This window comes from Pristiophorus japonicus, chromosome 1 (genome assembly GCF_044704955.1).
Source record: "Pristiophorus japonicus isolate sPriJap1 chromosome 1, sPriJap1.hap1, whole genome shotgun sequence".
Taxonomy (NCBI): Eukaryota; Metazoa; Chordata; class Chondrichthyes; family Pristiophoridae; genus Pristiophorus; species Pristiophorus japonicus.
The window spans coordinates 391,791,972-391,804,913 of NC_091977.1; the positions used below are offsets into that span (position 1 = coordinate 391,791,972).

General features: G+C 43.9%; 1 protein-coding gene across 1 annotated transcript in view; it reads right to left on the reverse strand.

The window, feature by feature from the left end:
• The window catches only part of xkr9 (XK, Kell blood group complex subunit-related family, member 9), a 31,028-nt gene extending 25,558 nt beyond the window's left edge, over nt 1-5,470 (reverse strand). Inside the window, exon 1 of the mRNA XM_070875321.1 lies at nt 5,148-5,470. Within this exon, the coding sequence (XP_070731422.1) occupies nt 5,148-5,470 (323 nt within the window). The remainder of the gene's footprint in view (nt 1-5,147) is intronic.
• Between the last annotated feature and the right edge of the window lie 7,472 nt (nt 5,471-12,942).

The window sequence follows — 12,942 nt, forward strand, 5'->3', positions numbered from 1 at the left end:
AATCAAAACAAAACAGGCAATGCGTTTCAGGATATGGAAAACTGGGCACGTAAATGGAAGTCAGCAGGTAACAATCTGACTACCTTTGAAGGGGGATACCAACCGTGCTACAATATTTCCAAACGGCCCCCATTTTTTTGTGATCACTAATACAACGGAAATAGGAAGACCGGGGGAATCGGTCTGTCTGATTAGAAACATCAAAGGAGGCCAAAATATGGGGTATAGTAACCGCTCCCGGAATTATAATATAATCAAGCCACGGAACCGTCCAAACTGGGCCGATGTGGGAATTTTTAACATAACGGGGATTCTGAATAAAACAGATGGAAAAGCCTGGACAGGCCCCGGAGTGTTGCTGACAAAGAAACAGCTAACATTCATTGCCTATAATGGCACCTATTGGGTGTGTGGCCACAAGGCCTACCCTTGGTTGCTTCAGAATTGGACGGGATCCTGCTATTTAGCCTACATTGTGCCTTATATGTATCATATAAGGTCACTGTCGGAACATTTACATCGTCCTAAGAGAGCTAAACAGAGAGGTTCTTTGCCATTCTGATCCCCAGGTATGGGACCGCCAAACTGGCAAGGAAATCCATTAACATGGCATCCGTTGTGGACCGGGTAGCCAATGATATCTCAGAGGCCCTCGTTAAAATCAATGCAGAAATGGTAGCAATCCGCACAGTAGCCCTACAGAATAGACTGGCCCTTGATTACATCCTGGCTGAAAAGGGAGGTACTTGCACCCTACTCAGAACTGAGTGTTGCACATATATCCCAGATAGCTCCGAAGAAATTACTCACTTAGCGGAGCATATCCAAAAGGAGGTAGAAAAACTTAAGCAACCCCCATCATTCACTTTGTGGAACTGAGCCACTAAATGGCTAGGTTCAATAGGAACTTCATTGGTGGAAGGTTTAATTTTATTTGTTGTAATTATTTTACTTTTATATTGTTTGTTTATGTTGATTAAATGTTGTTGCGACCAGGCGGCTGTAGCTGCTGTCCCGCATGTGAGACACCTTGCAGGTCCCAGCAGACCGTCTGTACGTGGTACAGGGGTATGTTATGCTTAAGGGAAGGTTGTTTACTGGTTGAATTAAGATATTGATTTGGATTAAATTGGAATAAGGTTAATTAACCTACTAAAACCAGACTTCCATTGTGGATATGATGGAACTCGGTTTGGTGTAAATTTGTGTGGAAGCTACTAGTCCGGACATGTGGTGAAACACATCAACAAATTTTCAAAGGAAACTCTATTAACATGTATGAAATTATTTTGTAGAATGTTTAACCAGTGATACCTGATATTTTATGATTCAGTTTGTGAAAGAATCAAAGGGGGGATTGATAGAGAATTCAAACAGACTGCATTTAGACAGGTTGAGAAAACACAGACTCCCATGTCTATGTGCAGTTCAGCATGTTGCATTAAGTCATCAATCAACTTGACATTTTAGGACCTTGGGTAGCGAGCCAATTAAAAGGTTAAAAGACTATTAATTGAGCCAATATGGTCAAAGAAGGTGAGTTATTTTCTGTAAATTGAACCCGGTATAAATACAGCCATTTTGGCCATGTGATATCAGAAGGACAAAGACCTGGCTTAAAGCCAAGAGCTTGTTCGTGCTGCTAAAATAAAGTGACATTAAAACTACAATCGGAGTTCGTATTTCATTGGAAATTAAGAGATCTAACAAGGTATAATGCCCAGATAGTTTCAATGTTGTTGCTAAATGGACACTAACGTCCATGTATCGCTCACTTATTGCCCAGCGTTAATTTCGGCATGTACTTAATACCGAGAAATAATACCGCCCGCCCACTCTTTTTTGGCATAAAGATCAGAATGGGCGAAACTAACGGCCATAATATCGCCGAGTGTTACTTTCAGCATGTAGTTAATGCCGAGAAATAATACCGTCTGCCCACTTTTTTTTAACCGTAAAGATCAGAATGGGCAAAACTAACACCCATTATATCACTGAGCATTATTATCGGCACCTCGCCCACATATCGCCGAAAATATCGCTCGCTGAAAATCCTGCTGAGAAAAAGTTGCTCTCACCTGAACTAAACCCAGCGGTATTTTGTAAATTGGAGGTCAGTTCATATAAAAGGCTGCTTTGACTTCTGGGGAGTTTTGATGTACTCTGGATGTCTTCAGGTGATTTGAACATCTGAACAAACATCTTATTATACTGTGGATGATTTGAATTTATTTTAGGTGTTTTAGTAGGTAAACTTATTGTTTGTGAACAATAGGTATAATACAGATTGTGATTGTAATGGGGGCTGTAATTTCTCAGCCAGTCTTGATGACTACGCACATGCTGCAGACTAGAGATGGTAGAAGGTATATTCAAGAGCATTATGTGGCCAATCAAAGAGGTGGCATACTGCTGAGGAGGACGAGAACTTACACACCACGCACTTACAGGGAGAAGCGAACTTGTCTGATAACATGTGCCTGAGGAGACTGCGCTTGCTCATCAGTAAGATATGCCAGCTCATCAGGGGAGATCTGCAGCCTGCCAGCACCATCAGGACCGCACTGTCCGTTGAGGTCAAGGTCACTGCAGCACTTGCCTTTGTAAGAGATAAATTGTAAGAGTTGCAAATAGGTGGTCAGAATTATGCTGAAGGTAGTGAACTTATCAGCAGTAGGAGGGTCTGTATAATTGCCTATGTATGTAACACTTGCTTATGTAGGTATAGCACAAATGTATAACGCATTAAACTGAATCCGTAACCTCTAATACGTAAACAGCAAAATCAGCAGTTGTTGATCAGAAGTCTCTGAGGAAGAGATAAGGAAGCCAGTTTAGGCATCTATTATACTGTGGCAAAGTGCAAGTCATGGAACACCACCATAGAAGATGGGCAATTGCATATACCACTCAGAGACAGTTTGATAAGAGTCGACAAATCAATGTAACTTCGCTGATAGAATTAGACCTAGGAGGGTGCTCCTCTCCAAAACCTGTATAAATTGTACTTGAAACCTCTTGTATTTCGGAGGTTTTAGGCTGAACCTTCCCGTGCATTGTTCGTAATAAAACCGGTAAACCTGAGGTTTTGTTTGTTTACTTCCGTGGTCGTTATACAGTGGGAGTTGGATGAGGTGTCGATTATTTATATCAATTAATCCACCCCGGGGAAGAGAAGTCTTCTTTTACCCCAACTGACAGGCGAGGTGTCAATTAACTATATCAGTTAGTCCACCTTTGTATCCCGACACCTTCTGCACTTCAGATTCCTTTCAGGCCTCAGCTGGCAACATTTGCGCTATATCTCAGCATGCCACACATTGCTGCATTCGACCAGTCATTGAAGCCCTTTATGCACGCAGGATGGACTTTATCAGCTTCCCTATGACCAGGGAGGCACAGATTGAAAGGGCTCTAGGATTGTCCAGAATTGCAAACTTCGCCAAGCTGCAGGGAGCAATAGACTGTACGCACATCGGCATGCGGGCACCTTTTCAGGATGCAGAAGTTTTTCGGAACTGAAAGGGATTCCAAACTCCCTGAATGTGCAACTCGTTGTCGACCACCAACAAATTATAATGGCAGTAAATGCAAAATTTCCAGGCAGCATCCATGATGCTCATATCCTGCATGAGAGCACTGTATCTGATATGTTTACCAGTCAGCCACAAGGTCAATGCTGGATGCTTGGTGACAAAGGATATGGCCTCGCCACCTGGCTGATGACCCCCTGCATAACACCCACACAGATGCCGAGAAGCGATACAATGAGAGCCACAGAGCCACACACAATATCATCGAGAAAACCATTGGAGTGCTTAAGCAGTGCTTTCGATGCCTGGACCACTCAGGAGGCGAGCTACAATACCACCCTGAGTAGGTAGCTCAATTCATGGTGGTGTGCTGCATGCTGCACAACTTGACTATCAGAAGGGGACAAGAATTGCCAGAAGGGACTCCCAGTCCATCTCAGAAGAGAGAGAGGAAGAGGAAGATGCGGAATATTCAATTTCCCATTTTCCATGTCTTGAATGTCCTTGATTTGTACAGTAGGAGTCAGATATTGTATGCTGTGATGTTTTATTCCTCAAACAAGCCCTTGTAAAATTACTTTTCAACAAGATCCCAGCAGCAGCAATCGCACAGCGACCATAACAACCAATGCTCATACATCTAATGAATATTCACTCACTGACATCCACATTTCAGCGACATTCATAATACACCCGCCACATCAGTGCAACATGATTTTGCTGTGTTACATGCTTAAAATGTATTATACGTCGATGCCTGATTCGAGAGTGAAACCTGAGTGACTTGCTAGAGAAAAGAGTCTCACTCTGCTTCTCTCTGGACTCAGGTCAGGTCCTGACTGCTGATGTACACAACTGCTTCGCTTTGGTATGAAGCAAAACCGCTTTGAAACAATACCACATTGCAGTGTAAATACGGCTTTAAATGTAAGAGAGTTGTAACTTCAATTTGACTGCTTCAAGTGAGGCACTTCACTGTTTCTCAGTAAACCTACATTAGAGTCTTTTCAGATTTAGCAAAAACATTTTTAAATAGATATATTTGTAATTCAGGAGAAACGTATTTCCCCAGGGAGGTAAGAATGTTGAACTTGCTCCCACAAGGAGTTGTTGAGGCGAACAACATAGATGCATATAAGGGGAAGCCAGCTAAGCACATGAGGGAGAAAGGAATAGACGGATGTCTTGATGGGGTTAGATGAAGAAGGCTGCTGTGGAGTATGAACACCGACATCGACCCGTTGGGCTAAATGGCCTGTTTCGTTGCTGTAAATACTTGGTGATATTACCACAATGCATGGTGTAAAAAGACGCAGCACGTCAGGCAGCATCTGTGGAGAGAGAAACAGAGTTCACGTTTCAGGTCGACCTACCTGGCCTGCTGAGTATTCCCAGCATTTCCTGTGTTTATTTCAGATTTCCAGCATGCGTGGTGTTGTGCTTTTACATGAGCTGGGTCTGAGTTCGTTCCTTTCCATAATCCAGTCATTCTAGGTCATATGCACCAGATACAGAACAGGTGGAAGTGAACTGGAAAATCCGGGGAGCGAAACCATTTCTTCTGCGTCTGATTTTAAAAAAAATATTCAGAATATGTAATCGAAAAGTACCTACCTTACCAGCATGCCCATCTGAAAAATATGCAACACACAGAGATACGAGCAGCTGCTATTGTAGTCTTGGTTTTGTGAATGTTGCCTTTCTGAACTGGCCTGCTGACTTTTCTTGTCATCTTGATACCAAGACCAGCTGAAGCTCTGAAGTATCAGAGCAGAAAACACTGTCACCGCCAAAACCATAACACACCAGGTAACATGTCTTTCGATTAAATACACCGCTGCAACCCAAAGGTCGGTTCCAATGTCTGCTAAATACAGCACGAATCCAGCTAGGGTCAACAGAAAATTGCACTTGCTGAACTTTTCCTCGGTTGCCATGGTCAACCGTTAATCCTTCTTAAGGTCAATCTATACTGTCTTCACTGAAGCCGCATAAAATCCCCAACTTCGTGAAGGTGTTTTTTTCTCTTTCACTTTTCCACTTAACCGGGTATCCGGAAACGTCACTCGAATTAATCCAATGTTAAATGCAGTATGTTATCTGGGTGGAAACCATTGATCATTTGATTGAGAAACAGTCCGAATGACTGTCCAATAACGCAACTGACCGCCAGTGTTTCGGAGCCAAGTCCCTCTGAGAGCAGCCGGGGAATGGCCGAGACTGGAGCTGCAACTTTCGGTACCCTCAACTTCCGTCAGATCACAGTGAAATGTAGTAAGATCACCACACCGCTTATCCCAAGGTTCTCATTCACGTGATGATGGTCTGACAAACTTATGATGCAGTTTTGCTAACGATACAATATTTCTGTGTTAGTAATGCTATGTGTCAATCAGCTTGCTACCTCAATAAGCACTCTGACTATGACCTGAAAACAAGGAAGTTAATTTTCGTTTCCACTGCCTGGACAATAATCCGACAGAGCGGTTGGTCCCCGCCTTATAGAATCCGCCTTTTCATGCAATCAATGGTATGAAAATCAGGCTGGTGCTGTAACAGGTGGGAGATCCATTCTGCCAGATTGGCGCCCTGAGGACTGTGTGGTATAACTAACATTCCTTCACTTGTATTGGAGAAAAGCAACTTAAGTACATGAAAGCTAAAAAAAAGTAAATCCAAGTATCAATGGCACTAAATTGTGATGCATTTCTAGTGGGTCCAACGGCATGCTCCCTAGAAAAAATAGAATTTTTATATTAAAAATTATGCATTCTGATTTATTTTAAGTACTTTAATACCACAATTAATAGATTTTTTTAACAAAGCAACTAAATGACCATTTTTCCAAAAGTTACCTCAATAATCACACTCCCATGTCAAAGCCCCCACCACCTCCCCACCCCCCCCCCCCCCCCGACCCCAATCCACAAAGACATTCTACCCCTTCCAGGCCAGTTTACAAAGACATTAATGGGCTAGAAATTCCATATTTACCGCTACCGCCCATATCTCAGCGGTATTCCGGTGGTATATGCTGATTGAGTTTTTAGTACCGCCGGAATATCGCTAAGAACTAAAGCCGTTAGTTTCGGTAAAATTTCACCGGCAGTGGTATTAGCGGTAACTATTGGGCGATGGCATTTTTTTTTCCTTGTGCAAGGCTGGCATCCTTGACAATGGCCCTTTTGCGCATGTGCAAAAAAAAAAATTCTCAGATGTAAGTTTTTCCCATGATTCTGGGGTCAGGGTTCACCCGCGCATGCGCTGAAGAGTGAGGGAAGAAGAGAGAGAGAGTGAGGAGACTGGTTGGATTTATAGTCGTGCTATTGAGAAACTACAACACTTTTATCGATGTCTGTACATCTTTCTTGAATTTTTTGAATTTATTTGGAATTTATTTTGAATATTTTCTTCTGCATAATCTTAGAAGATTTTCAAACCTAAAATAGTGGAGAGAGAAGGAAAGGGAGAGGTGGAAAGATAGGAGGAAGGAAGAGGGCTAAAAGATTCTCTTGGGAAGCCCAAGAGGCTCTTGTCCATGAGGTGGAGGCAAGATGGGGTCAATTGACTCGGGGTGGATGTGGTGTACCAACGCATCTGGTCAGAGATTTTGGAGGCAGTGTCCTCGGTTGCCCAGGTTCATCAGGGAGCAAACCAGTGCCGTAAGAGATGGAACGACATCGTTTTGTCCGCGAGAGTAAGTAATAACTTTAATCATGCACAGACTCATTACTTAAAATGTAAATCTGCCACATTTTAATGTTAGTAAGCTTGGTGTCATGCATTATTTCCCATCAACGATCTTATTGCAATGGTTTTCTCTACTTAGGTATGTTCATCATGCATCACTTGCATCCTAATGGTACATTAATGGGACATTGAGGAAAGGATTGGGGATGGCTAATTGGTGATGTCTATCTGTGTGTTCCGTAATAGTAGCTGGCCTGCATGTCGTCATGGAGCAGGTAGAGGATGGTGATGAACTTTTGGGGGCATCCGAAATGGAGGAGGATGTTCCATAGACCCTCACGGTTGACAGTATCAAAGACCTTTGTATGGTCAAAGAAAGCCATGTATAAGGGCTGGTGCTGTTCCCTGCATTTTTCCTGCAGGGACAGGCTGGTGGAGGACCTTTGTCTTGCTGATGTTTAGCATAAGGCCCATGCTTTCGTACGCCTCAGTAAATACATCGACTATGTCCTGGAGTTCAGCCTTTGTAGGTGCTCAGATGCAGGTATCGTCCGCGTATGTAGCTCGATGACAGAGGTTGGGGTGGTCTTGGACCTGGCCTGGAGACGGCGTAGGTTGAACAGCTTCCCACTGGTTCTGTAGTTTAGTTCCACTCCAGCAGGGAGCTTGTCGACTGTATGGCTCAAAAACATGGACCATGTACAGTAGACACCTCAAGTCACCGGAGAAATACCACCAACGATGTCTCCACAAGATCCGACAAATCCCCTGGGAGGACAGACACACCAACATTAGCGTCCTCAACCACGCCAACATCCCCAGCATCGAAGCGCTGACCACTCTTGATCAGCTCCACTGGGCAGACCACGTACAGTCAATTCCGAGGGACTGCCTATGATGATGATGATGATGATGATGATGATGATGATGATGAATAGTAGCTGGGCAATTAGGTTATACATTGCTATTGTCAGCTTTGCAGAAAAAAATATCCAGCAATCGAGCAGAGCGTCAGTGCAAAAGTGGAGGGCCACCAAAGCTGGTAGATCTGTCTGACCTGGAGGAGCGCACCGTAGCCCTTGTTGGAGCACATAATCGCTCGGCCACCCATGGTGGTGCTGATCCGGTGGCAGAGGGTAAGTCCTGCATAAGCCCCAGGCTGTGCTGCGGTCATGTAATTTAATGTTATGTGAACATAATGTAGAAATAATGTAATGTAATGCTGGGGCCATGAAATCTAATGTCATGCAGTTTCTATCCATTCTGTTTATGCTAATTTCATGTAATGTCCCTCGGTGATATACAATGCAGCAGTGTTGTTCCTCTACATAAGCCTGCGCAACGTGTGCCTACTCATGTCACTCCTCCCCTCCCCTGCCCTGCTGCTAACTGTGGGAGCGAAAACCTGCATTTCTGAACTCTTTGCTTCGGCACGGCCTGGAGATCGAAAGGGTTAAAAGTTGGAAGATGCAATGTTGGATCGAAAGAGGTTGCTAGACGATATGGTGCCTTTTAGCCATTGTCTGTATGACTGTATTTGAGTGTACCATGTTACTATTTGATGACATTATCTGTATGTTAAACGATGTTATGTATTTGAGTGTACCTTGTTACTATTTGATGACATCATCTGTGTTGTATCTTGGATAAAGGGTCAGACTAGATACTGCAAGCTCAAAGTAAGGTGTGACCGTAGACCTTTATTACAGATCTCAGAGTGCCTCTCCAGCCTGTGAGGCCTCCTTATATACAGGTGCTCCCAAGGGATTGTGGGATCCCTTGGGACTCCAGGGGATAAGCCCTCTGGTGGTTAGACATGGTAATTACAGGTTTACATACATAACAATACTACCACCACCCCACACCCTCCCCCCCCCCGAAACCCGCCCACCCCCCCCCCCAAAGTCACTAGTGTAACTATTTACAATGTGAGTCGATCTGGGGCTTTCCTTTCCCTGGTAGATCGTCTCGGTGCAAATGCTGGTGTTGGTGAGTCGTTTGTTGGACCTTCGCTGGGCTGCTGCGCAGCTGGTCTTGCTGGGCTGCTGCGGGTGATGGGTTCTGCTTCGTGGTCAACTGCTGGGTCGGTTGCCACTTGTGTGTGTGTTGGAGGGTTGAAAAAGGTAGAGTCTTTTGTGAGCTGTTCTGGATAGTCCGTAAATCTGACTTTGGTTTGGTCCAAGGGTTTTCTGCAGGTGAGACCATTTGTGAGTTTGATCACAAACACCCTACTCCCCTCTTTGGCCAAAACAGTGCCAGCAATCCACTTGGGACCTCATCCATAGTTCAGCATAAATACAGGATCATTTACTTCAATTTCGCGTGACACATTTGCGCGATCATGATATATATTCTGTTGAAGCCGCCTGCTCTCTACCTGTTCATGTAGATCAGGGTGTATTAACGAGAGCCTTGTCTTAAGTGCCCTTTTCATGAGTAGTTCAGCGGGAGCGACTCCGGTGAGCGAGTGGGGTCTTCTGCGGTAACTAAGCAAGTCTCGGGATAAGCGAGTCTGCAGCGAGCCTTCAGTTACCCTTTTCAAGCTCTGCTTGATTGTTTGAACTGCTCGTTCTGCCTGACCGTTGTATGCCAACAGCGTGAGCGCCTGTTGGGGTAAAAAGGAGGCTTCTCTCCCCCAAGGTGGACTAACTGATATAGTTAATCAACACCTCGCCCTTCTCCTGTTGTAGAACGACCACGGAAGTGAACACACGAAATCCCAGATTCAACCGGCTTTTATTTCGAGCAATTGCAAGGGAAGGTTCAGTCATGGAATCTCCGAAATACAAGAGCTTTCAAACATAATTTATGCAGGTTTTGGAGAGGAGCTATCCTCCTACAAAATCAGCGATAGGTCTATTGTTATCAGCAAAGTTACATTGGTTTGTCGACTCTTATCAGACGGGCTCTGAGGGGTACATACAACTGTCCATCTTTCATCATTGTTTTGTTCCATTTTGCCCTCTACCCCAGTCTATCCGCGTCAAGTGTGGCTGGCTTCCTTATCTCTTCCTCAGGGACTTCTAAACAAAACTGCTGACTTCGGCTGTTTAAGTGTTACTAAGGTTAAGCTATAGTTTAATGCGTAGAAGTCTGCTATATCTATATAAGCAAGTCTTACATACATAGACAATTTATAAGTTCGCTACCTTCAGCATAATTCTGACCCCCTATTTACAACCTTACAATTTATCCCTTACAATTCCCCCCTAATGGCCCTTGGCTATATGCCCAAGATAGGCCATTTCCCAATTAATACCTCACGGGTGAGCTTCCAGTGTTGTCTTTTTGCTTGGGTAGCACTACTTCCCAAGCTGCAGGATCTGCCTATTTGCTTTCCCATTAAGGTTATACTATGTAAGTCCTTTCTGCCGGACTATCCGATTTCCCTTTATTGAATGTTTTAACTAGAGTACAAGCTAGGGCCTGCCTCTTACGTTGGTTACACCTTTTTACAGGACAATACTAGTTCCCTTGCACAACAACCAGTACATTTAGTCCAGCGTAGTTCGTGTATAAGTCCTTTTTAGCCAACATTTTCTTGGTGTTCGAATTATGCCCTGCCTGGGCTATCCTCTGTTTCTTCTTTCTTTCCTCCACTTGGGATCTTCTTTATTCTGCTGAATTTATGCCCCGCCTGGGGTATCCTCTATGTTGTCGAATGGTGTCCAATTCAGGCGAGTTTGTTCCTCTTTCAGTTCGAGTATCAGTTTTCCTTGTGGCCCGATGGCCTTCGCATAACCTCCTCAGGTAATGTCCATCATTGTCCCATTGATCTTTCCTCCTTTAGTTCAGGGGTTATAATAAACCCGTTTATATCTGTCTCATCAAGTGGAGTAAAGCAGAAGTCAATATCCATAATGGTGCATGAGGTGCTCCTTTCTTCATTTCAGTTGCCATGGTGCTCACACATCAATCTCCATTTCCTCGTGGAACAGCGATAATTTAGTAGTCCTGTGTTAGGGGAGTGATACTCAAGGTGCACCCATCCACTTGGTTATATCCTCAGTCATCTTTGATCATTCGTAGTGGATCTCAACATAAAGCAACATGGTTATTGTTATAACAATCATCTATGCTGAGACTCTTAGTACTGTTGTTCTCTTCAGTTACATTTCCGGTTTGTCATGGTACCGCATGCGAGTTTGATTTCTTATTTCTCCTACATTGTTTGGTATAGAGGATCTCCCTTTGTCACATCATACTGTAGTATAGATAATACAAAACCTATTCTATTTAAATATCCGGTTACACATCTGGCCTTTGGGACCCAAGCATGACTGTTTCTCCGCTCCTCGCAGGCATGAGTCATATTTTTGTCCAAGGTCCAGTTGGTAAATACATCAAGTATTCCATTCTGCTCTATTCATTTATAGTTCTGGTGTGGTCTCGCAATGTGTGGGCCACTTGTAATAATTCCCTTTCTACGCCATTACCCAGTTGTGCCTGTATCTTTTCCTTATCCTCATCCCTTTCCAGCAACCCCTGTAAGGTTCATGTTAGGGCGTTAACTCGATCATCTATTGTGTGTAGGTCTATACTGTTTACCGTCGCAACTCCCGCCGCGTATCCCACTGCGTATCCTGCCGTGTGTCCCGCCGTGTACCATTTCTATTATCCCTCTTTTTCCCCGGTCCCATTTTTTACCTGACCCTCTTTCCATATCTATCGTGTGTAGGTCTATTATGTTTAACCTGCAGAAGTTGGGGATGGTTATAATGTTTAAATTTAGGAAAACAGTAATTATTCGCTGACATGTATCTTATCCTTGGTGATGGAGAATTTAAACAGGCTGCAAAGTTGAGAAAACACAGACCCCTGCCTACGTGAGAGTTAGCATATTGCATTGAGCTATAACTCACGCTTGACATTTCAGGACTTTTGGCAGCGAGCCAATTATGGGCTAACAACATATCAATTGAGCCAATAAGGTCAAAGGGGGCGAGGTCACGATTGTAAATTGATCCAGGATAAGTACAGCCATTTTTTGCCATGTGTTTTAGAAGGACAAAGGACCTGGCATAAAGCCAGCAGTTTGTTGTAGCTGCCAGAATAAAGTTATGTTAAACTATCACCGGACTTCGCATCTCATTGAAAATTAAGAGATCTAACAATTTTGGCATCACGAACAGGATCGCTGAGGGAAGAAACTGAATTTTGGACATCGGATCAACATACTGAGGTAAGGACTCCTCTTTATAAAAGTCCTTGGTCAATTGTCTGAATTCACCTCCCCTTCTACGCGATTCCAAAAGCTTCCGGTTTGCGAACCCTCCGATTGGTAATCGGCTCAAGGTCCCATAGACGTCTAAACTTCGACGGTGTGTTAGTTAATTCATCACCGACCCACTGATCGGCTGGAAAGCCTACAACTCGAGACCCCAGTAAAGAAATTAGTACTAAGGCAGCAGAAGATAAGAGCAAAGAATTGCCTACAACTGTTAAAGGCGGGCGGGCAGGCACCACCTGAGGTTTCGATAGGCGAAATCCTCGCACAGTTGAAAGAATACATAGAGCAACAATTCGACTTATCTAAAACCTGTATCAAGATTGAACAAAAGTATGGAACCTCCAAAGGACAATGGTCCTTGGACGAGATCAAAAGGGTCTGGGGAAAAATGACCCGTATGAAAAATAAAGAGTGAACCAGATGGGACAGATCCGACAGCAGAATGAAATTATAACACGTTCCCAACATGATAGGCACCTGACCAGTACA